Genomic DNA, 25,402 nt, shown 5'->3' with positions numbered 1-25,402 from the left:
GGCTCCCTCGGCTTGAGTGGAGTTGAGCTCACCGGTGCTCCCGCTCCACCCTCCGTGATGAAGCGCTGCGGCTCCGCGGGGCAAAGGCAGGAGGTGGAGAGTGCCGATGATTTGGGCTTGGCTCCCTGGCGGTGCCAGCGGGACTCGGCTAGTGCTGTTGTCGGAGTTCCGGTGGTTATGGAGCCGGTCCACGGCAGAGTGGTGTTGTTCGTGGCCGTCATGCTCCGGTCACCAGCGCTGGATGCCGTCAGGTGAGCAATATGTTTCGCCTGGGTCGTGGCGACGGTGGTAAAATCCAGGAGGATCTTGTCCCTCTCCTTGAGGTCGGCCTGCAGTCCGGAGATGCTCTCCCTCAGTTTTGACAGGGTCGGGAGGCAGGACTCACACACCGTCAACATACCTGCGGCCTGTGCTGGAGATCCGTTCCCCGGGACACAGTATCAACACACGGTGGAGATCCGTTCCCCGGGACACAGTATCAACACACGGAGGTGAGTTAAAATTTTTACCCTCGGTCATGGGGCCGAAATGTCCAAGGGGACCTTCCCCAATTTTAAGGGGGCAGTCCGCTTCAGGTGGTGAGTTGTAGGTCTCCCACAGTTAAACGACTTTTAAAAGTTGGCGCCTCGCTAATGCGGTTCGGCTGGCGACTTCCGCGTTCACTTCTGCGGTAGTCTATGATCCGTGACAACCACCGGCCCGATGGCTTAAAACCTTAGTCCATGTTTAAAAAGTACATACGGCTTAAAACCTTAGTCCATGTTTAAAAAGTACATACAATAAAAGCTGAGAGCAAGTGGTTCGTTATTAGCACAAGCCTATGGCATTTTACATTGTATAAATTAGCCTAGCAGCTAGCAGACTTTTCCTCCACTCATATGAAGCCAGGGACAACATCAACATTTAACAAAGGTAACGTTACATAATTCTGAATATACTACTGCAGTAATACTCTGATTATTATACTCCACTTTCAAAGATCCAAACGGTCACTTTAATCCTTCTGTCAGTGGGAAATATGATCCAAATGTTGTCATGTCTATTGATACTGATCAAAAGCTGAATATTTTCCAGTCAGATAAAATGTATGTTATTAGTCGTCCAGGTGGTGTGAGTGGGAGGAGCTATCGCTGACTTCCAGGTGTTGAAAATGATGTTTAGACTCTGACATCCTTTTTGGGTTAAACACCAAACATAAAACAGATCTGTTGATGTAGTGGCTTCTGTGTGTTCTGACAGCGTCTGAAACCAACCAATCCCACGGCTCAGAAGGCCCTGACCACGCCCACCCACTACAAGCTCACCCCCCGCCCAGCCACCAGAGTCCGCCCCAAAGCACTGACATCATCAGGGGCCTCCAAGTCGCAGCTCTTTGACGGCCTGGACGACGACGAACCCTCGCTCACCAACGGAGCCTTCATACCCAGGTACCCGTCTGATCGCCACGGCAGCAGCGTCCGAAAGGTGTTTGAGTGTAAAAATGCTTTGTGACATCATCTGGTTAGTCTGACCACGTGTTCACCTGCAGCAGATGGAAGGAAACATTTCATCTCTTTAAACTTCAAACAGACATGACAGACTGCTACTTGATCCACGACCAATCGTCGCTGGTTGTCTTTCACAAAGTGTGTGATGTCATCAAATTCTTATTTTTCTTCTTATTTCTTATTTTTATTATCATTACTATAATTTCAGTCACTGTCTGTTCCTGTGCCAGCCGAACTGTTTCTGTAGTAATGTAAAAAGTGCCATCTGATGGGCGGAGCTACATTTGAAGAACCTGATATCAAGCAGTCTGAACCTGACATTAGTGACAGACAGCTCAGGCTTCTGTCATCTGTGTCATCATGTTGTACGCTGCTAATGACATCACTGTGCTACATCATGTGGTGCTAAACTGCACCAAAAACTGTGCGGTGACACCAGAGGAATGACCGATGAATCTACCACAACGGCTTTTTATTCTGCTCATAAAAATGAGAATATCTCAAAAACTAAATAATGTACACAGTTCAAATAACTTATGAAGTGTTAAGAAATATTTAGTTTGTGTTTCTACAGTTAAATTAGTTATTTTGTAAAATCTTATTGAAAAAAAAAAAGTTTTTTAATGACACGATTTCAATACTTTCATCTGTGATCATGGTTCATTGACTTCCATAAGTTTATAGCTCATGTTGTTCAGGTTTTAGGTAAATGAAGCTTTTGAACATTCTCCAGGAAATGACATCACAGTAAGCTAAAATACCAACGCAGGCACTGGATTGATGAATGATGAATTTCTACTGCAGAGTTTAAAGGGTTAATAGAAGAAAATCCTACATGGCTGATGTGTGATGTCACAGTATAAACTCTGTCTCTGTGTCTGTGGGTTGACAGGAAGAGCATTAAGAAGCTGGTACTGAAGAACCTGAACAGCAGTCAGTACAGCAGTCCGGTCACCAAGGAGACGGACGACCTGGCATCACCCTCAGAGTACCCGCAGAACGGACACAGGTCTGAACACACACACACTCAGATCACAGTCCTCGTTACCTGTCAAAGGTGTGTGATGATAATTTGGTTTCCTCTCTGCTGTCTTACTGTGTGCAGTCACATGGAGGAGGAGGAGGAGGCGGCGCCGGGCCCCAGCAGCCGGGCCGACGACGACCCCGAAGTCACCCAGTTCTACGTCAACCCCATCGCCAAGCCCATTCCGCAGGGCCGCGCCCAGACCAGCCTGCAGGACACCATCAGCGACCTCAACATGCACAAAGCGGCACGGAACGGACTGGAGGTCAGCAGGTTTCTTCTGTTCATGTGTAGACTGGGATGGTTTGACCAACATCAGGAACCTCGACGTTCATGTTTAGCTCAGAAAACAAAGACATCAGATGAGGATAAAGAGTCCGACTGAGATCACAGACTGAATGATTCAACACGGAGTGTGTTCACAGTGTTTGTCAGGTTTTAATGAACTCTCATTTTGTTTCCTCAGCTGAGCAGCGAGGACGTGTCAGCGTCTCTGGGGGAGGAGTCTCTGCAGGAGGACAGAGAGGAGGAGCAACAGGAGTCTCAGCAGTCTCCTCACCCTGCAGGTCAGAACAAAAAAAAAACACATCAGTACTGTGGACCAGTAAAGCTGGATTTATACCTGTGTGTCAGCTCTATGCAGAGCCTACACTGTTGTGAGCACTTAAACTTGTGTGGTGGTGTGTCTGTGTCACTCTGCAGTTACACCTCCAAAACACTAGTCGGTGACAGAGGTTTCTGTGAAGTGCTGTAAAGTTTAGTTGATTCAAACACACATTAAACACACATTAAACATGGCTTAATAGAGACAGTTTCAAACACAAATCAGCTTCACTATAACTCGCAGCATTCACAGACAAACACTTGTCTTTATCTGGACACATTTTCCCCACAAATACAACATGCTAACGTTATTAGCACAAGCCTATGGCATTTTACATTGTATAAATTAGCCTAGCAGCTAGCAGAGATTTCCTCTGCTCATATTTCAGCCAGGATAAATCACACACAGTGTGTGGAGGCTTTATTGTCTTCACAATTTATTGTTTCTTATCTGTGAAATTAAAGTAAATCAAAGCTTTGTTTCCACTGAGGGAAATGGTTTCAGCTCACAGAGACAGACAGGAGGTTTGTCCAGCTCCTAACTCGAGTTGGGAGTCAACAAATCATCTGATCCTTCAGAATCGATTTCTTTTTTCAATGTTGACACGTCTTTCTGACGTCCGACTCCTGTGAGTCGTGGCAGTGAGAAGGAAATGATCCAAAGATGGCTTTGTTTGATAAACTAATATGACGTCAGTGATGCTGTAATGTTCCGTCTTTAGCTCCCACTTGTTGGTGGCACAGTTTATAAATCACGTCCTTCATGTTCTCTGACTCTCCCGTTTAATCCTCCAGTGAAGTGCAGTGAATATCTGACACTGTGTTACTGCTGTGTTTTTGCCCCTGAGAGTCCCTGAAGTTTTTATTTGGCAATCAGCTGCTGAGCAGGACATTTAGCCTCAGGAGGACAGTAGGGACAGAAGCAGAGACATGTTTGAGGTCATGAGGCCCCTGGTGTGAAACAGGCTGTTGTCATTGAGACACTGAGAGGACACGATGGGCAGCGACACCTGAGAATCACAGCTGATATATATTAACCCTGATAAAAGAAAGTGCATCACCCGCTCTGTTTCCTGTCCTCAGGCATCGTTCTGAACCGTGTTGGTTACTACACCATCCCCTCCATGGACGATCTGTCTGAGATGGTGGACGAGAACGGAGAGTGCCTGGTGGAAAACTTCACAGTCGGCAGGAAAGGTATGTGAGCAGCGGTGGCGTCTTCTCCTGATGTCTGCTGTAACACTCTTAAATCTTCTGATGATTCTTTATGAGCAGCTTGTTAAGAGTTGCTGGTTCCCAACATGTGTGATGTCAGAGTGACAGCTCTGCTCTGATTGGCCCTCACAGGCTACGGCTCCATCTTCTTCCCCGGTGAGGTGAACGTAACGGGGCTGAACCTCGATGAGATAGTCCACTTCAGACGCAAAGAGGTCATCGTGTACCCAGACGACAAGAACAAGCCTGCGGAGGGGGAGGGGCTTAACAGGTGAGCCTGTCCTGAGGACACGTTTGTTCATGGGTCCCACAGCGGTCTGTAGGAAGTTCAGGCTGTCCCATCATGTGTTGTTAATCCACTTCCTGTTCTCATCTGACTCTTGTGTGTTGGCAGGCGAGCGGAGGTGACGCTGGATGGCGTCTGGCCAAACGACAAGACGACCTGCACTCAGATCAGGAGCCCAGAGCGTCTGTTGGACATGAACTACGAGGGTCGGCTGGAGAAAGCATCCCGCAGACAAGGAGCTCGTTTCCTGGAGTACAGACCGGAGACTGGCTCCTGGGTGTTCGAGGTCAGTTCATGATTTTGGTAGAAGCTGCTGCGTGTTCATTGGCTCACAGACGCTGAGGTGGTCATGATAGAAATTATATTTCAAACACCTTTTAACTAAAAAGGTCTCAACGGGCTGTAAAACAAACAAACAAAGCTCACTGTGAGCTGTTCAGGTGTAACTGACTCCTCCCCTTTCTCCCTCCCAGGTGGCCCATTTCTCCAAATACGGCCTGCAGGACGAGGATGAGGACGAGGACGTCCCGCTCAAAGCCGACCCCAAGAAGCTGAAGACGATGATGTCACTTCCTCCCTCCAAACTGCAGCAGCTGCTTCCTCCCTCCCAGCAGCAGGTGGCGCCTCAGGCTCAGGTAGAGCAGCCTGCGCCCACCAACACTCATCATCATCACCATCATCATCCTCACTGACACACCTGAGATGATTAAAGGAGCATTTCACTCAGACTGTTTGTTTGTATCCAGCAGCTCATGATCAAATATATAAAGTTGCTAATGCTAATGCTAATGAGTCACATGAGAGTTACATCAGAGTTTTATACTTGCACAATGTTCCTGTGGCCTGGAGCTTTTTTTGTTTTGTTACAAGCACCAGCCTGATAGTGATGAGTTTTGTATCGACGAGCATGGCCTGAAGTATTTGATGTTTTAACAGAGAGGTGAGATCATAAAGGTGAAAGGTGTTTCAGAGTTTTGATCAGTGTCTGAGTGTCGTCACCAAACAGACAGCCGTGAACATGAAGCAGGATTTATACCTGTGCGTCAGCTCCATGCAGAACCTACGCCATTGTGAGCATTTGTACCTGTGCAGTGGTGTGTCTGTGTCACTCTGCAGTTACACCTCCAAAACACTAGTCGGCAGTGGGGTTTCTGTGAAGTGCTGTAAAGTTTAGTTGATTCTAAACACACATTAAACACACATTAAACATGGCTTAATAGAGACAGTTTCAAACACAAGTACGCAAATCAGCTTCACTATAACTCGCAGCATTCACGGACAAACACTTGTCTTTATCTGGACACATTTGGTTTATAAAAAGTCAGAAAACACTGATGGTGAGGACGTCTTCAAATGTCCAGCAGTTTTAGCACAATGAATGAATGTTAGAGACACTGAACAGTGTTTCATGTCTCCATCTGCTGGTGGGCTGTCAGCAAGAGTGTGTCTGTATAATATGATGTTCTTCCACTACAGCAGAGAAAGAAGTGAAGTGGACATACAGTATATTGTTATCGCTCAAATGAGCATATCAGAAATAGGCAAAAACCCAATCTGGTGCATCCCTAGTGCACACACATCCAGGACGAAGCAGCTATGTCAACAAGCGTTTAAGCTGCAGTTCAGCTGTGACTCTGATCATTTATCAGGTCAAACTGTTGTGTTGTCGCTCGCAGTGTGAACGCAGCATGACACGGGGACGATGAGGCGCTGAGCGAATCAGAACGCTGCACACAGCTCTACAGGGAAATGAGAAGTGACACGTTTTTCAAAGTCAGATTTCAGTGTTTGGACAAAAGTTACAATGTCGCGCAGAATTCACAGGATTTGGCTGAATTTGTGTTGTGACGATCACAACGTCCTGATGGCACTGAGACACATACAAACTGCTGGGACTCACACATCAGTGTTTCCTGTTTATTTGAGTTTCATCACATCCTGTTGGTGCCAGTTGTTGTTTTTACACTTTTATTATCACAAAGTAAAGATTGAATATTGGAGGCGGCACTTTAGTGTAGTTTTCACTCTCTGAACCTCTGCTGAGGAAACTTAAACTTTATTTAAGAACTAATTTTCATGTCATGCAGTTAATGAAAGAAAAATGAATAAAGTTAATGAAGACGATATTTAATCTTTTGTCTGTTTAAATTTGTGGTTATATTAAAATCCAGCTGAGGCTGTCCTCAGTTTGATTTGTTTTTCTTTTTAGTAAATTAAATTTATCTTTAAATATGAGGCGTCTGTTACTTTGACCAAAGAAAATAATCAGTTTTCATCTGGAAATCAATTAGAATGAACCAGGATTCACTGACCAGAGATCAGTGGCTGGTTTATCAACAATCAGGCAACATCACCACAAATAATAACCTCCTGTAGCTCTTTAAAGAGCAGTCCAGTCAGCAGTCAGGCTGAGACGGATAAAATGTGTTCTCCAGAAATGGTATAAATATGAATCCTGAGGTTTTATCATTGAACAAAAATACAGACTGAGGAGTTGAGACTGAAAACAAAGAAAATTAAAACACAACTCAGCTTTATTGATAAAGCACCTTTTATACAAACACAGTCCAAAGTGCTTCACAGAGACATTTTAAATGGCACAGACAAAACATATATATATATAAATTTATTTCAAAGAAATTTAAAAACATTAAACAATTAAATGAAAAAAATAAAGAATTTTGAAAAACTAAAAAAAAAAAAAAAATTCAAAAAGAAAAATTGATTAAATAAAAACTTAGAAATATAATTTTAAAAAACTAAAAATTACAACAATTTATTTTTTAAAATAAAAAACTTAAAGTATAATTTTTAAAAAAAAAATAAAATTTAGACAAACAATATCATGTTAACGATAAAACAATATTTAAAGAAATTAAAATTACAACAATAAACAATATGTTAAATGAATGAGAGTAATAAATCTGATACAACAAAAATAATAAAATGTTAAAAACAACGTTTTAAAAATAGTAAAAGTTATAGCTATAAGCAAAATGTTGTTGAAAAAATACAAATAAGTATACGAAATTAGATGAAATTAAAACAAAATTAAAAATATATATGTATATATAATAAAATATTTTGGGGAAAAAACAAATTACAATAATAAATAAAATGTTCAATAAAATAAAAATATCTAAAAATCAAAACAAACAATAAAATGTAAAATAAGAGGATTTTTTTCAAAATTAGAATTTAAAACAAATGAAAGTCAATGGAATCAATAAAGACAAGTGATTCAAATAATTTATAAATCATTGATTAAAAACAAAGTCATATCAAAGTGATTGATGATCTTCATCATTCTGTTCATGTCGTCGTACTCGTCCTCCTCATGTCTCTGACGGTGTGTTTGTGTCTTCAGTCCACTGTTGTCGTGGACCTTCCGGGCAGCGTGGCAGAGTTGGACAGCGACATGGCCGACATCACCCAGAGCTTCCCAACAGAGAGCATGCTGGGAGGAGAGGAGGACGGCGACCTGCCGGTGACAGCTGAGATGGACACTACAACGAGCGGGAAGCTCACAGGTTTGATCTCCTCAGAGCACGACGGCATCTCTGCGTCCAGCCACATGGCGTCCTCACTGGGGATCAACCCACACACCCTCCAGGTAGAGCTGACGTCCTCGCCCGCAAACAGGAAGTCCATCAGTCAAAATAAAAGCGTTGCTGAATGTTGTCGTGTTTTGTGGGTAGATCATGAAGGCGTCGCTGTTTGCTGAGGATGAAGAGGAGGGCGACATGTTCCAGGATCAGGGAGCGATGAAGGACGTCTGGTCTCCTCGCCTCGTGCTGCCGGGAGCTCAGACCAGACCCTCCGGTACGAAACACAAACCTCCTCTTCTTTTCTTGTCACTGTTATTTATTAAGTTTCCCTGAAAGCTGAAGTCTGTGTTCGAGCAGGATGAGGTTCAGTTAGTGAAAGATATCAGCAAAACTCTGCAACATTCACAGGAAATAATCTGACTGTGTTCAGTTGTTCTGAACTGTGAATGTTCTGCATTGAATATCAAATATCCATAAAGTGCGTCACAGTCGGGGGTCGCCAGTTTCTCAACGATAGAAAAGAGGCAGGTGTGAAAGCGCCCAGACTCTAAAGCATTAACACTGCACTCACGCAGCTCATTCTTCACACTTTGAACTCTGTAGAGACTTCACGCCTTCGACCAGTGTTCATTTTCATCACTGATTAATCAGACTGTTATTTTTGTAGTTAATCAGCTAAAGTCCGTCAGGTGTTGTTTGATTGGTCGTTTATAGAAGCAGAGCAGATCACAGTTCTCACAGTCCGAGGTGACTCTTTGTTTTTCGTTTTGTCCAAAACCCCAAAAGTTTTGCAGTTTATTGAGATTTGAATCTGACATGCTGACGCAGCTGAGAGCTTTGGTGTTTTATTATGACTGATGGATAAATTAGGTCACCTCGTAAATTAATTGTTTCATCACTACTTACAGTTAATGAGTGACTTTTATTGTTGGTAAGGCAGATGTATGACACAGTGTGTACAGAGAGGATGTAAATCAAACAGCTGTTTGCCTCTTCCTGTCTCCGTCTGTGCAGTGGGCGGTCTCCTTCAGGCCCGTTTCACCTCCGGCCTCATCTCTCAGCTCTCAGACTCTCCTCGTCCTCCTCTTCTTCCTCCTCCTCTGTCCCGGGGCTCTCCAGCAGCCACCGAACCCTCCCGCCCCTCACACTGGGCCGGCCCTGGGCCCTCGTCCTTCCTGCTGCCCCCCCGAGCTCCAGAACCTTCGGTCAGGACGGTCGGCGTCCGGCGGCTGGGCGGCCCCGTCCCCCTCAAAGAGTCGGTCACTCTTGGAAAGGTTGGTTTGGTTTATGTTCTCATGACGTGAGAGAAACTCTGAAGGTTCCCTCAGTAACTCAGATATTAGAGGTTCATTCACTTCATGACGTAGAGACGGTGGAGTTAGATCCTGGTGTCGATCAAAGGTGGAGGAACGACTCAGGTCTGTATTTATATGACACATTTCATACCCAGAGTGCTGCACAGGTCCGTCAGGTCAAGCTTCACTGTAGTCCAATCACAAAGGGCCGCTAAAAGATGTGCTAATACTAATTTTAATTTAGTAAAATAAGTTACTGCAGGAAAATACTGCAGTCTAGAAACTGCTACAAATAAAAGTCCTGCTTTCATTTTTTATATATATATATATATATATATATATATATATATATATATATATATATATATATAAAGTACAAATGTATAAGTTTTACCACCAAAATATACCTAAAGTAAAAGTGCTCATCCTGCAGAATAATATTGTACTATGATTACTGAGCATTAATGTTTTCATCACTTTAATGTTGCCGCTGGTGAGGGTTATGGAGGATGGAAGGTGCCAACATGAAAAATAGATGAATAAATAAATGTATGTTTTTATTTTAAAATTTATTTATTCGTTTTTAAATGCATTCATTAATTTCTAAGTACTTATTGATGTATTATTTTCTTGATTAATTTAAAAAAAACAAACATAAAATCTAAATTAATTAATGAAAGGTTAAATCAAAAGTAAATAACGAAATAACAAAGGTAATTAAGTGTTGATTTTGAATTTATTTTTCATTTATTTAAATATGTGTTTAAAAGTATTAATTTCTTTATATATTTATCGTGTTATTTTCTTGATTTATTTAAAAACTTAAAGATAAAATAATTAATGAAAGAGAAAAATAAATGGTAAAGTAAATAAGAGGAAAACAAAGAAAAACAAATAGTAATGCAAATAATTATAGCAGAATGTTCACTGTCCGAGGGCTGCCGCATTTCCTGCCGTAAAGCAGATTTTTTCCGCGAAAATTCGTCCCCGGTGGCAGAAGCTTATTGCAAAGATTGTAAAGCCATTAAGTAACCTATGTAAACACTGATAGTCTGATTTTACTGTGTACACTACCCTGTGCAATCCACATTATTTCAGTAATGATATATATAGGCAAAAATGCTATCTGTTGCTTCTTTAATTGATTCATGAAAGTCTACATTTATTTTTTATATTATTTCTGGTACATTTAATGGCATATTAATTTATTTGTTGTCCTTTTATTTTATTTATTCTTTAATTTTTTGCAGCTTCCATAAACATTGGAGCTCATTTTAACGACTTTAATCTGTAACACATCATCATTTATTATTGATTATATTTTGAGCAATAATCTGAATGTGCCAGGAAACTAAAGCTGTCGGATAAATGTTCCTACTTGAGTAAATGTACTTAGTTATTTTCCACCTCTGGTGAAGTTCTGATCTCTCCCGCCGTCATCGTCGGTGTCGTGGTTGTGTTTCAGGGGAGTTTGTTGATGGACGCCGGCCTGTATGCGGGTCGCTCCTTCAGGGTCGGGTGGGGTCCCGGCTGGACGCTGGCGCACTGCGGCCACCGGCTGAGCTCGCCACCCAAACAGCTTGATCAACAGGAACTGACCAAAACAGACTTCAGCTTCCTGCCCAAACTGGCCAGGAGCAAGCCGTAAGACACACACACACACACACACACACACACACACTCACTCACACACGTTGGTTCATCAGCTAAAAAAACATTTTTATGGAGAAAAACAGTTGTTTAAAACTGTTTAATTGAAACATTAAAAAAAAAAATCAATATATATAAATAAATTGTTCGGTCAGCGGCTGCAGATGTTTCTCCTTCGTCAGTGTGAGTTAAAACACTAAATCATGTGCTCTCATCAGGTGTCTGTGAGCCGTAGAGTTATGAACATGAAGGTGATTCAAGTCTGACTAAAAAAGTCTTTGAAGAAAACTGGAATCCAGGCGTTATGTATGAGCATCTGCTGTTCACAATACGAAGCACGAGAAATTAAAAGTTCCTCATGCACCAAAAAAGAAAAGTAAAAGTTCTGATTGTTTACATGTAAACATTTGAGCTTTATTTGGATTTTTTTTTCTGAAATGTATTAATTATAATGTATTGTTTTATCTTTTAATATTTCATTGTTTTTTTAATCTTTTATTTATTTCATTGTCTATCATTCATTTGTTTTTATCTTTTATCTATTTATTCATTTTTTGTTTTTTTTTCCCTTATGCATTCATTTTGTTTCTTCTTTCATTTATTTAATCTTATTTATTTATTTATTTTTATAGTTTTTTATTTATTTTTATTTATTTTTATTTTTGTATTTTATAGTTTTTTAATCATTCCTTTTGTACTTTATTATCTTTTATTTATTTTATAGTTTTTTTTTAATCTTATTTGTTTGAACTGTATTTTATCTTTTCATTATTATTTATTTAGATGCATGTTGTGCTTTTATCTTTTCGATTTATGTGGATAAGAAGCGTGGCAGTACCATGTCTTGTTACCATAGAAAAAACAGTTTACATATTTTTGAACTGAAGTGTGTGAAGTTAAATCAGAGACAGACAGAAGTGAAGTGTGTGTCTGACTCGTGGTGTCTCTGCTGTGTCTCCTGCAGACTGACAGAAAGTCCCTATAAAGTGGTGATGGAGCAGCTGGAGTGTCTGCAGCCTCAAGCTGTGAAGAGCAGCCAGCAGGAGGAGGAGGAGCAGGAGGAAGAGGAGAGCCAGGCGGTGCTGCAGCGCCCCCTGGACATCTGTCTGAAGCACAGCACCGTCGACATCACTGAAGCCTCCGCCTGCCCTCTGGTGCGACCGCAGCCCGGCGTGGCGGCGCTGCACGAGTACGCAGAGTGGATCATTGAACTGAGCGACAAGCAGGGAGACGCTGATCGTAAGTGACGGAGCGTCCAGAGCACCATTAAATGCATCAAAAATAATATTACATTAATAATTTAAAAATGGAAAAAAAAAAAATGCAAACATGAATAAAAATAATTAAATAAATTACCTGATAAATAATTTAATTTGTCAAAAAATGTATGAATAAAACAAATGTGGGCATTATGCAACAAAGGGTAAATAATAAATAGATAAACATTTAAATCATAGACTGTATATGAAGACTGATGACAGACGCCCCCTGGTGGCTGGCTGCAGTAACCCCGCCCCTCCATGTTGGTTGGGACATGAGTCAAACTCAAAGTACACGTCAGATGAATTTTTCTTAAAGATGATTTCTGTCATTTCAGGTAGTTTTTATCAGCTGCTGTTTGTTCACGAGTTTGTTCTTCTAATGAGAAATTTAAGTCAGAGGACACGCGTCAGCCATCTTTATAGACAGTCTGTGATGTAAACACACCAGAAAATAATAATAATGATAATGAGTAAATTATTTTAAATTAATTTAAAACATTATTTTCTAAAAAATACAATAAATGCATTAATAAAAGTGAATATTAAATAGAAAAAGTGAGATAAATATGGTAATCAATATGAGGGTTAACTAATAAAGAAGAAAATTTAAATATTTCAGAATAATATATATTATTGGATTATAATTACTGGTGCATTAATGTGTTCACCACTGGTGATTTGTCAGCTGGTTATGGAGGATAGAAGCTGCAAAAATAAAAGATAAAAATACATAAATTATTGTGTTTAATTTTGCATTAATATTTTAATTATCTATTTTTTAATTTATGTCTTTATTTATTAATTCATTATTTTCTTTCTTGACACATTTGAAAATGTATAATATTGATTAATAAAAGGGGAAATTTCAAAAGAAATAAAATTAATAGGGGAATTAATACTAAAAAGGTAACTAAATAAAGAAGCAGCTTCCTGGTGAACTAAACAAAAATAAAACAAAACACAAACAAAGTTTCAGTAAACATGTGTTTAAGAAAAGTTTAAAGTCTTTTAAAGCCTCCATTTATTTTTATTTTTAATATTAGTTTTGGCAAATTTAGCTGCATATTCATTTATTTATAGTTTTGTTTATTTTATTTTTCTGTCCTCCGTATATGAGACACGTCAGTCTGCCATGTCCTCATCCTTCTGTCCGTCTCTGTCCTCCAGCTCTGCTCGGTTACTGGGCCGAGGTCTGGACCCTGTGTGAGGCCTTGTGGGGCCGGCTGGGCCCCGCTGATCAGGAGTTGGACGTTCAGGTGCCCGGCGAGTACGAGCAGCAGCTGGAGAGGAGGCGGAGCTTTTCGGCCTGGCTGTCCCGCGGCGCCACCTCCAGGGTGGAGGAGGAGGTGGCGCTGGCGGGGAAGGGTCGCCACGTGGAGGCCATCTTCAGCTACCTGACGGGAAACCGCATCAGTGAGGCGTGTCGACTGGCACAGAAGGAAGGTGAGACGGGTCAAACACTTCAGACAGACGAGAGGGCGGAGCTTATTTATGAGACGCTCCTCAGTCAGTGTGTTTCTGCTGCAGAATCAGGACTGACAGCAAATTTATGATTTTATTTTTAACACAAAGTCCGGATGCAGGTATTTATGTCTCTGCACCGGCGACGGCTGTGACCGAAGGAGTTATGTTTTCTGGTTGTCCATCTTTCTCAGTCCCGTTCTCAAGTGTGATTAGATTTTGGTGGTCAAAGGTCAAAGTCACTGTGACTTGTGTCTCACTCATTCTCATGAACGTGATGTCTTGAGAACACCGACATTTGACACAAATGTCTGCTGTCAATTCTAGTTATGCAAAGTAAAATGTCTGCGTCAGCTGCTGTCTGAGCGTCTCTCAGCAGCCTCATGAAGCTGTGCATCAGTTTCTGCTCCGTCAGAGAGACACGATGTCTTCATACTTAAACTGAGGCTGCTTTCACACCTGACCTGTTTGGTTCAGATCAGTCAAACTCCAGTTGGTTTGCCCCCTCAGTGCGGTGCATTTGGGCAGGTGTGAACACAGCAATCACACTCAGGTGTGCACCAAAGCAACCCAAACAATGTGTCATGTGACTGCAGTTGCTTCACATCCAGGTCGGAACACCTTCTCAACACAAACCAACCGCACCAGAGTTCCTTTGGAACCGGACTGAGACCACCTCTTCAAGAAGGTCTCAGTCCGGTTCCAAAGGAACTCTGGTGCGGTTGGTTTGTGTTGAGAAGGTGTTCCGACCTGGATGTGAAGCAACTGCAGTCACATGACACATTGTTTGGGTTAAACATGAGCATGTTACAGTCCTGGAGGATTATTAATGTGCACCTCCTCCTGTACTGCCTTAATATGCACATTCAGCACATCCAATGCATCAAAACATTGTTTTCTAGTTGGAGCCGCGCCTCGTTTTCAAACTGTATGGTTTGACTAAAATGAACAATGACAGCAATATAGTCCACGATGAGCAGCGCTAAAATCAACCTGCGTAGTTGTCCCTCCATTGTGACATTAGAAAGTGTCACATTTATCTTGCAAGTGTACTCTTCTTCAACGTTTGCTTTACTTCCTGGATTTTTTGTCCCCAGGAGACCACCGTCTGTCCCTGCTGGTTTCTCAGGCCATGGGCTCTCAGTACTGCCGGGACCTGCTGGCCCTTCAGCTCGCCGACTGGAACCGCATGCAGACAGACTGCTACCTGCCAGAGGAGCGGCTTCGCATCTTCACTCTGCTCGCGGGGAAACCAGTACGACATGTTTGATTAATTTCCTGTTTGTCAGGGGAAAAAAAAGTTCTGCTGATATTTACTGGTTCCTCAGGTGCACAGAGCATCAGCTGACACATGACGGATGATTGATGAGTGATTTAAAAGCGCTTCTTGAAATAATGATGTAATAATGTTTCCTGTACGTCCCTGCAGGTGTGGCAGTCGTCGGACTCTGTGGTGAACGTTTGCTCTGAGTTGGACTGGAAGCGCTGCGTGGCCGTCCACCTCTGGTTCATGTTGCCTCCGACTGCCTCTGTGGCCGACGCCCTCGCCAGATATGAAGCTGCCTTCCAGGTAAACTGTCACCTTTCACTCTGCGGTCACATGACATCTTAACTCTGAGGTGTTTCTCTTGTTAGAGGCCTTCAGTAGGCAGGTGGTGTTCTTAAGTCCAGTTCAGTCCAAAGATTCAGGACGAGACGAAACCATTTCAGCACGTTGCAGAGAAAAGTGTCAGCGGTGAGAACTGGCCGGTCTGGGCTCAACTCAAACCGGCTGATGATGTCACCTGACACTCAGCTGGTCAAATGGCTGGCGGCTGGTTTTAAAGCATGTCACCTGTTTCAACAGCCAATCAGCTTGTAGTGAAGTCAGCTGGTCAAGTCAAAATGACCACAGACGGCATGTTGGCTTGCTGCAGCAGGTGCTCCGTCCCCACAGAGCCCTCTGTTTCTGTCCTCACAGTGTGCCGGTGTCAGACGGTGGGTCGCTGCTGCTGCTGGCTGTATGTGCTTATGCCCCGCCCACACACACACATTCTCATTGACTGATGAATTGGCGCTGGTTATTTATATTATTGTGGCGTATTGATTATGAATACAGTCCATCTGATGCTGGTTTTGTTTCATCACTGTAGCCAGTATCTCACTATCACTATCCTCATTCAGATTTTAAGAAGCTACAAATTATATTCAGCCACAAAATAAGTCTGAAAAGCTGCAAATCAGAACGAAGTACAGAGAGTTGTTGACTAGAGATGATACACCGTCTCATGGTGGTCACTTCCTGTCGACGTTACAGATCAGAAGCACAGAGTGTCGTTGATTAGACATGATACGCCGTCTCATGGTGGTCACTTCCTGTCGACGTTACAGATCAGAAGCACAGAGTGTCGTTGATTAGACATGATACGCCGTCTCATGGCGGTCACTTCCTGTCGACGTTACAGATCAGAAGCACAGAGTGTCGTTGACTAGAGATGATACGCCGTCTCATCGTGGTCACTTCCTGTCAACCAGCAGCTTTTTACAACATTACAGAATGGAGCGTTGACAGTAGTTGATTTTTTTCTCGTCATGAATCTTTGGTCTGAACTGAGCATAAACACAAATCTTTGTTTCAAATTGTTTATGTGACATCTGGACAATAATGAGAGATGCCCTCCCTTCCACAACGCTCATTAAATATGTATAAAAAGAAAATACATTTTAAAAAAACAGACTCTGAGACATAAATAATACAGACGTTACAGTATAGGGAGAAAATATAACAACATAAAATAATATTTGTGGTGAACAGTAATTTTCTGTAATGTAAACATGAATTTGGAAACTTTATGTTTTAAAGAGAAGAAATAAAAATACTCTGAGATTTAAATGGTGGAAAGACATAAACATTTTATTTACTTTATTGTATTTATGTTGCAAAATGTTTTCTGTCTTATGGTTAGTTATTATGAAAATTATTTATTTTTCATCCCTCTTATCAATTTGTTTTTTTGTCTTTTGAATCTATTCTTGTTTCTAGTCCAGCCTTTATCTGTTTTATTACTTTTTATTATTATTAATGCTTGTAAATCTATTTTTTGTATTTTATTGAAATATTTTTTTTATTTTAAAAACTCATGAGATTTAAAAAATCTCTTACCTTTCCTGTTTCTAAAATTAAAACCCAGCTTCAGCTTCTTCAAGAGTAGTTCAGTGACAGTTGTCTAACACAGCACTCAGATATTTAAATGATGAAACTTTGATTTGTACAGAGATGTAACCAGGTAATAATTATAATAAAGTTTATTTCATAGTCATCTGACAAAGTTATTTATACATAAAAACACAACAATAAAATACAGTTGGTGTTTGAATAACCAGACAAATAAATAAAAAAATGTAAAGGAGAAATTACAGGAATGTTTTCGATAAAATCTGTGAGTGATTAAAAGAAGGTAACGATGTGCTCCGGTGTTTGTCATCTCACAGCCGAGGAGCTCTGACACCAAACACTTCATCCCTTAAAGTCTGTGAGTGTGAGTTCAACCAGGAAGTAAAACAGGAAGTGAAGGTACCTGACTGTTGTTTCCATGTGTGTGCTGAAGGGCTCCTGTGAGGGGGGAAAGTACGCCTGCGCCCCCCTGCCTCCGTACCTGGAGGCGGAGCAGCCGGACCCGGATGAGGAGGAGGAGGAGGAGGAGGAGTCCAAACGGTCGCTGTACGACCTCTGCTTCCACCTGCTCAAACTCTATAGCGACAGGTAAACACATCTGTGATGTGGTCGTCGCACGGCATCTGAAACTCAACTTTATAACCAACACCAGAGATGCTGAACCGCCGCCCGCCACCCTGGGATCTTTTTTTATTTTCTAACTCTTATATATTTCCGTACAGTTCAGACAGAAAAGTGACGGCAAGGAATAAAAACATAAAAAGATGTGTCTGTTACCATGGAAACGCCGTCTGTTTGTAGTTCATATCGGCTCTGTCATACTCAGCTGTCTCTGTGTGTGCAGACACTACAGCCTGCAACAGCTGTTGGACCCTCTGACCGTCACCTGGGAGCGTCTGGATTACCGTCTGAGCTGGCACCTGTGGGGCGTCCTGCAGGCGCTGCACTACAGCCACCTCAGCACCTCGCGCCAGGGACTCCTCCACGCCAGCTACGCCGCACAGCTGGAGAGCGCCGGCCTCTGGCACATGGCCGTCTTCATCCTTCTGCACATCCCCGACCACGCGTACGTTTTATCTTCATCATCTTTGTTTCTTTAAAAACTGTCGGCAGACGACAGAATGTGTGTAGTTTCAGTTTCTGGCAGCAGCAGTGACGCCTTCTTCATGTCCTTCTCTGGATCTCCGTCTTCTTCTTCTGTGGTGTCCCTGAGGAGTAAAACATTAACCATGTATTTCTGTCTGTCTTCAGTCAGCGGGAGCGAGCGGTGAGGGAGATGCTGACCCTCCACTGCCCCCTGCAGGAGACGGACGAGTCGGTCCGCAGGGAGCGCTTCCTGACCGAGAGGCTGCTGATCCCAGAACAGTGGATCCACGAGGCCAAGGCCACACGAGCCCGCCGCGATGCCGACCGACACCAGGAGGCCATGCACCTGTACCGGGCCGGATACTGGAGCCAGTGTCACCGTCTGCTCATCCAGCACCTGGCCTCAGGTCAGGACTCATCATCCAGTTTATACTGGTTTACACCCAGTTTATAAAAACTGAAACAGCAGGCGTATATAAAACTCAGTTATTCTAATTTTCCAAATCAGTGCTGGAAATATCTCTGATTTGGAAAATGAGATATAATAACAAATCAGTCATTAAGTAATGATTATAGATAACCAATAATAAATCAGTGAATAAATTAAAATAAATAAATAAATAACAAAAAATAATGGTACATCAGTTAATAAATAAATAAAAAGTAAATGATAATAAATAGATAAAAATGAATCATATATTTTTAAATATCCGAGTCCATTTTGTCAGTGGTCCGTCATGTTAAAATTTGTATTGACGAGCTGTAGAGACGAGTTAGATTAGTTTAATAATGAACTCTGTTACATCACACCACTGTTACTGACCCCGTGTCTTGTGTCCTTCCTGTAGACTGCATCATCAACGACAACCACGACTACCTGCTGGAGTTCTTGGAGGGGCTGGCGGTCCCTGAACACAGCGCCACCATCCAGGACTGGGACACTGCAGGGGGCGTCTACCTGGACTACATCCGAGTCATAAAGACTCTGCAGGACATACAGCAGGTACTGACGCTCAAACCTCACTCCCTGTTTCAAATTAAAATAAAAGTCCTTCAGTGTTTCAAACACGGTCCGATCGTACACCAGGTTCTGACCTTGTCACTGTCGTAATTATATTGGTGTTTAAAAAGCCAGTGTTGATCGACCTTGACTCAAAGCTCAAAGACTTCACTTCATCTTAAAACGTTTATTTGTTACCATGATGCAAAACGATCAACATAAACCTGAGATAAGAGAAGAAGACATGCCAACAGGAAATGTAGTTCAGTATTTCTCTTTGAATTGTGGCTGAGTTGAAGTATAACGTATCAGAAAATGAAAATACTGAAGCACCTGATGTTTGTGTTTGTGCTGACAGATGGAAAATGCCGGTTACGAGTTGGAGCGTCTCTACACGGACGTGACGTCTCTGTGCAGCAGGATTGAGCTCCTCCCCTGCAGCACGGCCAGAGACCGCCTCGCCCAATCAGGTAAGAGCACGACTCTTCAGCCGGAGACAAATCATCTGCGGCTTTTCGCTCCCAATGTAAACAACAGCAGCGTAATTCACAGACACACCTGATCTCTGATTGGCTGTTAGAAGGTGAGGATCACATTTAAGAGCGCAGTGTGTGTCTTATTTATCTGACTTTATCTCATTCTCATGAATGCAATATCTCAAAAACGCATTGAGAAATATCTTTACATGTGGCACAAAAGTCCACTTTGACTCAGCGATGAACTGATTAGATTTTGGTGGTCAAAGGTCACCATGACCGTCCCATTCTTGTGAACTCGATATCTCAAGAAGGCTTAAAGGGAATTCCTTCAAATTTGGCACAAACGTCCTTTTGAATTCCTCTGAATAGATTGTGCTGGTCAAAGGTCACAGTGACCTTTCATTCGTCTATGAAGGTAATATCTTAAGAAGGCCTTGAGGGAATTCCTTCATATTTAAAACAAACCTTAACCTGGACTCAAGAATGAACTGATCAGAATTTTGTGGTCATAGGTTAAAGGTCACTGTGACCTTGTCTGTCTCATTCTTGTGAGCGCAATATCTCAAGAAAATCCTGAGGAAACGTCCTCAGATTTGGTATTGGTGGTCTGTCTCTATTCTGAATTTGGTGATCAAAGGTCACTGTGACGCTGTGTCCATCTCATTCTCATGAATGCAATATCTCAAAAATGCATTTTGGGAATATCTTAACATGTGGCACAAACGTCCACTTTGACTCAGTGACAGACTGGTTAGAATTCTGTGGTCAAAGGTCACTGTGACGTCACAAAACGTGTTTTTGACCGTAACTCAGAAAGTAATACACTAATCAGGACGAAACTTCACACAAATGTCTAACAGGATAAAATAATGAAGTCCAAAGGTCAAAGGTCAGCTTCCACGTGACATCATCATGACTCACTGTGACTCACACTGTGAGTCATTTCAGGTCTTCTGTCTGTATGAAGCCTCTATGTTCTACAAAATTTAGCTTCTTTGCAGCAACATCCATATGTGAAGCATCTTCTGTCATGGCTCCATTTGAGTCTGACAGACGTAGACGTAAACTGTTAACGCAACTTGGCCGGTCTGTGGACACAAACAACCGCAAGGTGGTAATTCTGTTTTTTTGTTTTGGTTTGGTTTTTGTAGTTTTTGCTTCAAACCAAATATTAGACAGAAATACTACTAGGGAGAGGTTCAGCTGACAAAGTCAAGTTGAGTAACTCCGGCACTGAAAGATTTCACAGAAGAAGACAGAGACTTCCTGCCTCCCTGTGGTGTTTGTTTTGTCTTCGTCGTGTGTTTGTGTCGAGAGGTCTGAATGAGAGCGTTCAGGTAGGTGGGTGAAGTCAGCTTTTGTTGTTTGGTAAGAAGAAAACCTGCAGACGTTTCCACAACACAAAATCTCTGCTAACAAAGCCCGCCTCCACCCCCCCCCCCCCCTCTCCTCCTACCTCCATGCAGAAATGGCGAAGCGCGTGGCCAACATCCTGCGGGTGGTGCTGAGCCTGCAGCAGGGCGACACAGCCTCTGACTCCCTCAGCATCCCGCTCATCCAGCTGGCGCCGCACATCACCCGCCTGCCGATGCCGGAGGACTACACGCTGGAGGAGCTGCGAGGCCTCACGCAGTCGTACCTGCGACAGCTCATCGTCAGCCAATGAGAACAGGAAGCAGGACGTGTTGTTCACATCAGATAAATGATAAAACTTCAGCTGCTCAAACATCATCAGACTCTGAGAGCTTTTCCAAATAAAGGAGTAACAACAAACTGACGTTTGTTTCTGCGGAGGACGATTTGATTCTGGAGTTTATTCGCTTCAGTTCTAGACGCCGTCTGTTCGAGCTTCTTCAGCACTGAAAAATAAAAACAGGCACAAAGCTGCGATACTTCATTCCTCTTCATCTGTGCGCGTCTGTCTTTTCAGGGGAGAGTTTTAAAAGAAACAACAGGAAGTGACAGGAAATGACTCCCAACTATAAATAACCTTCCTCTGCAACATGGCAGTCAACCATGAAGCAAACATGTCACTCTGTTGTCAGTCAGCGTCAGTCGGTAGACAGGTGTCTCACCCCGCTGCCACCAACACGGTTAATCAAAACTTAGTTAAATTTAGGTTGTGACATCGAGTGACCAAAATTCAACGTCAGAATGTCAAATGTCAACATAAATTTGACGTAAAGTACTGACGACAGACGACGTCGAAACCAACAACATGTTTGTGTTGTGTTGTTAAATAAAAAAATCTAACGTCTTTCAGTCGTCCCATGCTCATGTCCTCGTAATGTTCGGAGAACAAAGACCAACAAAACGTTGTCATGGTAACATCCACACAACGTGAAATTCTTACGTTGTCAGACATCCATAACATCATCAACCTGATTTTCATTCCAACCAAAATTTGACATCTTTCTGACCTCATATTGACGTCCAGTGTCACCTGGGTAACTGGTCGACTAATGGAACCAGTGAATGGTTCTACTGGTTTCCGTTCACTTCTGTAGATTTGAAAATCAATCAGAAGATTCTGGAAACTTCACCTGTGATCATTGAGTCTGTTCAGTGACGTCAAGGTTGTATTTTAGTAGTGGGATAATTTACCACGGATGTTCAGAACAATCTGTAGTTAACGTAACACAAGGAATTAATTTCAGCAGTGTTGAAGACGTGAGATCAGAAAATACGACCAAACATCGTCCAGGTTTCAGCTGATATGTTATTAATACAGATGAAGTTCACTGTGATAGACGATAAAACTCTGCTGGTAGATGTTCATACTCGACAAACTGTCACCAATATTAAAATTACACCTATTTTTCTAGTAGTCATTAAAACATGCAAACACACAGGTGTGGTCATTTTTAAAGGAGCAGTTCATCACTTTGAGTGTTGATGTTCAGGATTAAAGTTACACACTGAGTCATTTCCAAGTTCTGTTATTGTTGTTTACTCTGAAATTCTCCTCCAAAACTCAAGTTTGGTGTTTTTCAACCTGGAACCTGATTTCCCGTGTTTTTGTTTTTAAGTGACACATTATTATTGAGCCGTCACTTTACGCCCACGAAAAGTGTTTGTTTTTGCCACATATCCCGGCAGAGATAGACGGGTGTATCCCTGCAACCCTCGTCTACAGGACTGCCAGCAGCCACGCAATGAACGTCCACAAGAAGTTTTTGTCACTGGCAGGCTCAGATTGTTGTTCTAAGTCTCTGACAGCATTATCAAAGGATCCCTACAGAGATAGAGCTTTGTGTTAAAGAGAAAGATCCTTTTTGTTTAACCAGAAACAGCCCTGAAATCACCGTCACCAAACCCACCAGACTACATTTAAATTAACACTCATTTTATCATCAAAAAACACACTTCAGTCAAAGTCGACAGAAACAAAATTAAACTGACAGTAACCATCTTGGTTCATCTTTCCACTGTTCCAACAATCACCAGCTCTGGTTTGGTTGAAATTAACCCTTAATTCACCAGTTAGATGTGACAACACACTCTATACACTAAAATATTTAAATGGAGTCTTGTGGGTTTGGTGACGGTGATTTCAGGGCTGTTTCTGGATCTTACGCAACCACGCAAGGCTCTGTCTCTGTAGGGATCATTTCCATAATGTTGTCAGACACTTGTAACAACAAGAACAATCTGAGCCTGTCGGTGTCAAAAACAAACACATTTTTACCAGATGTTACTTTCGTGGCTGTCGGCTGCAGCACTTCCTCTCAGCACTGTAGACTAGGGTTACAACGATACATCGTTTTCAAGGTATGCTGTGGTATAAAAGTTGATGGTTATCATAGCGTGTTTACTTATCTACAATATTGGGAAAAAAATGCAACTGGATGGAGAACGTCAGCTCTGTTTACAAAACGGTTTCAATTATAGTAAAAAGTTAAATATTTGTTCAGCCAACAGGAACCCTTCTGTTTTATTCCTTTAAGGCTCGTTCTAACTTATAAGATATTTTGGATTGTTATTACACCGTGAAAATCTGGTACAATCCTAACTGGGCCAATTTCAAAAAATATTGTTCCGTTTAGTCACTTAAACACAAAAACATGGCAAAATAGGTTAAAAATACCAAACTTACTGTTAGAGTTTTTGTCCCTGTGTTTGAACAGTGTCTTTGTAACGGCACTACGTTGTGCTTACGAGCGAGTAAATGTAACTCAAATTCTCATTTGACCCCAATGAAAGTGCCGCGTTTGCGTTAGTGATTAGCTCTAAAATAAACCCGTCTCTGACTGCTTTTTTTTTTTTTTTTTTTTTTTTTTTTTTTTTTAAGTTTTGTTTTTATTCCAAGTAAATAAAAACAGCAGTTAGCTTAGCGTAGTGTGACAGCAGCATCTGTTCATCTGTCCATATGTGAATAAAGATCTAAATATTAAAGACGAGTGCTGACGTCGGACAGACGGGTGGTTTTGTTTCGGAGAATTCAACATGCAAAGTGTAAAATGTGTGATGGTCTATTTTTGTAGATTTTTTTCAGTTTGGTTTGAATGTAAATCTGAAGTGTGCGCGCACGTAAACCAGAGGTAAACAAGTATTATTAATATTATTTTTTATTATAATTAGTACTTCATTATAGTTTTGTCGTCAGACTTTCTGAAGTGAAGAGTTTCCTTCTAAAACGAGCTGCCAGCTGGAGATTTCACTGCGTGTAATTATATAAATATTGTATATTTTTGGAAAATCAAACAGGGAGTATCAGGTCGTTTTTATTCTCCACCTTTAATTATTAATGAACTGGATGCAAAGTGTTTTAGAATGAAACTCTTCACTTATTGATTGATTGATTTATTATTTTTTGGTTGTAGACAAACTGTCAGCTCGCCACCAATGTTTTTTCTTTTGTTTGTTTGTTTTTCAAAGTAAAATCAGTTTTGTTGTTTCTCAGCCAACCGGATGCTCGATATGTCTGTTTATTCTCCTCTTCAACACAAACTGTGTGTGTGTAGTTTATATGGATGATACAGCTGTGTGTGAGTGTGTGTGCATGTTTCCTGATGATTTTGTTGATAATATTTTTTAATAAAGTCAAGTAGAAATAAAGTTTTTTTCATGGTATTTTTGGATCTCAAGATTTTTTTTATTTTTATTTTTCTTTTACAACCACAAAACGCGAGTTAGACTCTTTAGTCTGATTTTTCAGCGACACTTTCTGCAGCACTGAACCTCTTTAAAGTATCTCTGCTCAACGTGGTTCATTGTTTTTGATGCAAAGGCTAAAGATGGATTTACAGGATTGTGTAGCCTCAACACAGAGCTGAAGCCGCTGTGAGCATTTATACTTATTCAGTAGTGTGTCTCTGTCACTCTGCAGTTACACCTCCAAAACACTAGTCGGCGGCAGGGTTTCTGTGAAGTGCTGTAAAGTTTAGTTGATTCAGAACACACAATAAACACACAATAGACACACATCAAACACACAAACAATAAACACATCAAACACATGTTAAATACATTTAACACAGTAAACACATTAAACACACATTAAACACACATTAAACACACATTAAACATGGCTTAATAGAGACAATTTCAAACACAAGTACACAAATCAGCTTCACTATAACTCGCAGCATTCACAGACAAACACTTGTCTTTATCTGGACACATTTTCCCCACAAATACAACATGCTAACATTATTAGCACAAGCCTATGGCGTTTTACATTGTATAAATTAGCCTAGCAGCTAGCGAACTTTTCATCTACTCATATGAAGCCAGGGACAACAGCAACATTTAACAAAGGTAACGTTACAGAATTTGGCTCCATTACAGCTCACAAGATTAACTGACAAAAAAAATTGCTGTTTTTACTACATTCATTCATACAGTTTCCA

The 25,402-nt window shown here is 41.5% G+C and overlaps 1 protein-coding gene across 3 annotated transcripts in view; it reads left to right on the top strand.

Annotated features, from left to right (window-relative positions):
* nup98 (nucleoporin 98 and 96 precursor) overlaps positions 1 to 24,623 on the top strand; it is a 43,172-nt gene extending 18,549 nt beyond the window's left edge. For all 3 annotated transcript variants that reach the window (XM_050035113.1, XM_050035120.1, XM_050035104.1), the window contains exons 14-35: positions 1,240 to 1,427; positions 2,380 to 2,496; positions 2,593 to 2,776; positions 2,978 to 3,077; positions 4,198 to 4,311; positions 4,462 to 4,600; positions 4,724 to 4,901; positions 5,089 to 5,250; positions 7,983 to 8,228; positions 8,314 to 8,437; positions 9,178 to 9,437; positions 10,924 to 11,102; positions 12,073 to 12,347; positions 13,538 to 13,813; positions 14,929 to 15,086; positions 15,261 to 15,401; positions 17,419 to 17,573; positions 17,830 to 18,051; positions 18,237 to 18,478; positions 18,920 to 19,074; positions 19,430 to 19,541; positions 21,017 to 24,623. In XM_050035113.1, coding sequence (XP_049891070.1) covers positions 1,240 to 1,427; positions 2,380 to 2,496; positions 2,593 to 2,776; positions 2,978 to 3,077; positions 4,198 to 4,311; positions 4,462 to 4,600; positions 4,724 to 4,901; positions 5,089 to 5,250; positions 7,983 to 8,228; positions 8,314 to 8,437; positions 9,178 to 9,437; positions 10,924 to 11,102; positions 12,073 to 12,347; positions 13,538 to 13,813; positions 14,929 to 15,086; positions 15,261 to 15,401; positions 17,419 to 17,573; positions 17,830 to 18,051; positions 18,237 to 18,478; positions 18,920 to 19,074; positions 19,430 to 19,541; positions 21,017 to 21,216 — 3,927 coding nt within the window. In that variant the 3' untranslated portion in view covers positions 21,217 to 24,623. The remainder of the gene's footprint in view (positions 1 to 1,239; positions 1,428 to 2,379; positions 2,497 to 2,592; positions 2,777 to 2,977; positions 3,078 to 4,197; positions 4,312 to 4,461; positions 4,601 to 4,723; positions 4,902 to 5,088; positions 5,251 to 7,982; positions 8,229 to 8,313; positions 8,438 to 9,177; positions 9,438 to 10,923; positions 11,103 to 12,072; positions 12,348 to 13,537; positions 13,814 to 14,928; positions 15,087 to 15,260; positions 15,402 to 17,418; positions 17,574 to 17,829; positions 18,052 to 18,236; positions 18,479 to 18,919; positions 19,075 to 19,429; positions 19,542 to 21,016) is intronic.
* The last annotated feature ends 779 nt before the right edge of the window (positions 24,624 to 25,402 follow it).

The sequence above is a fragment of the Epinephelus moara genome, chromosome 3, assembly GCF_006386435.1.
Source record: "Epinephelus moara isolate mb chromosome 3, YSFRI_EMoa_1.0, whole genome shotgun sequence".
Classification (NCBI taxonomy): Eukaryota; Metazoa; Chordata; class Actinopteri; order Perciformes; family Serranidae; genus Epinephelus; species Epinephelus moara.
The sequence above is the reverse complement of the archived record's forward strand: the minus strand, read 5'-3'. Positions and strand labels throughout refer to the sequence as shown.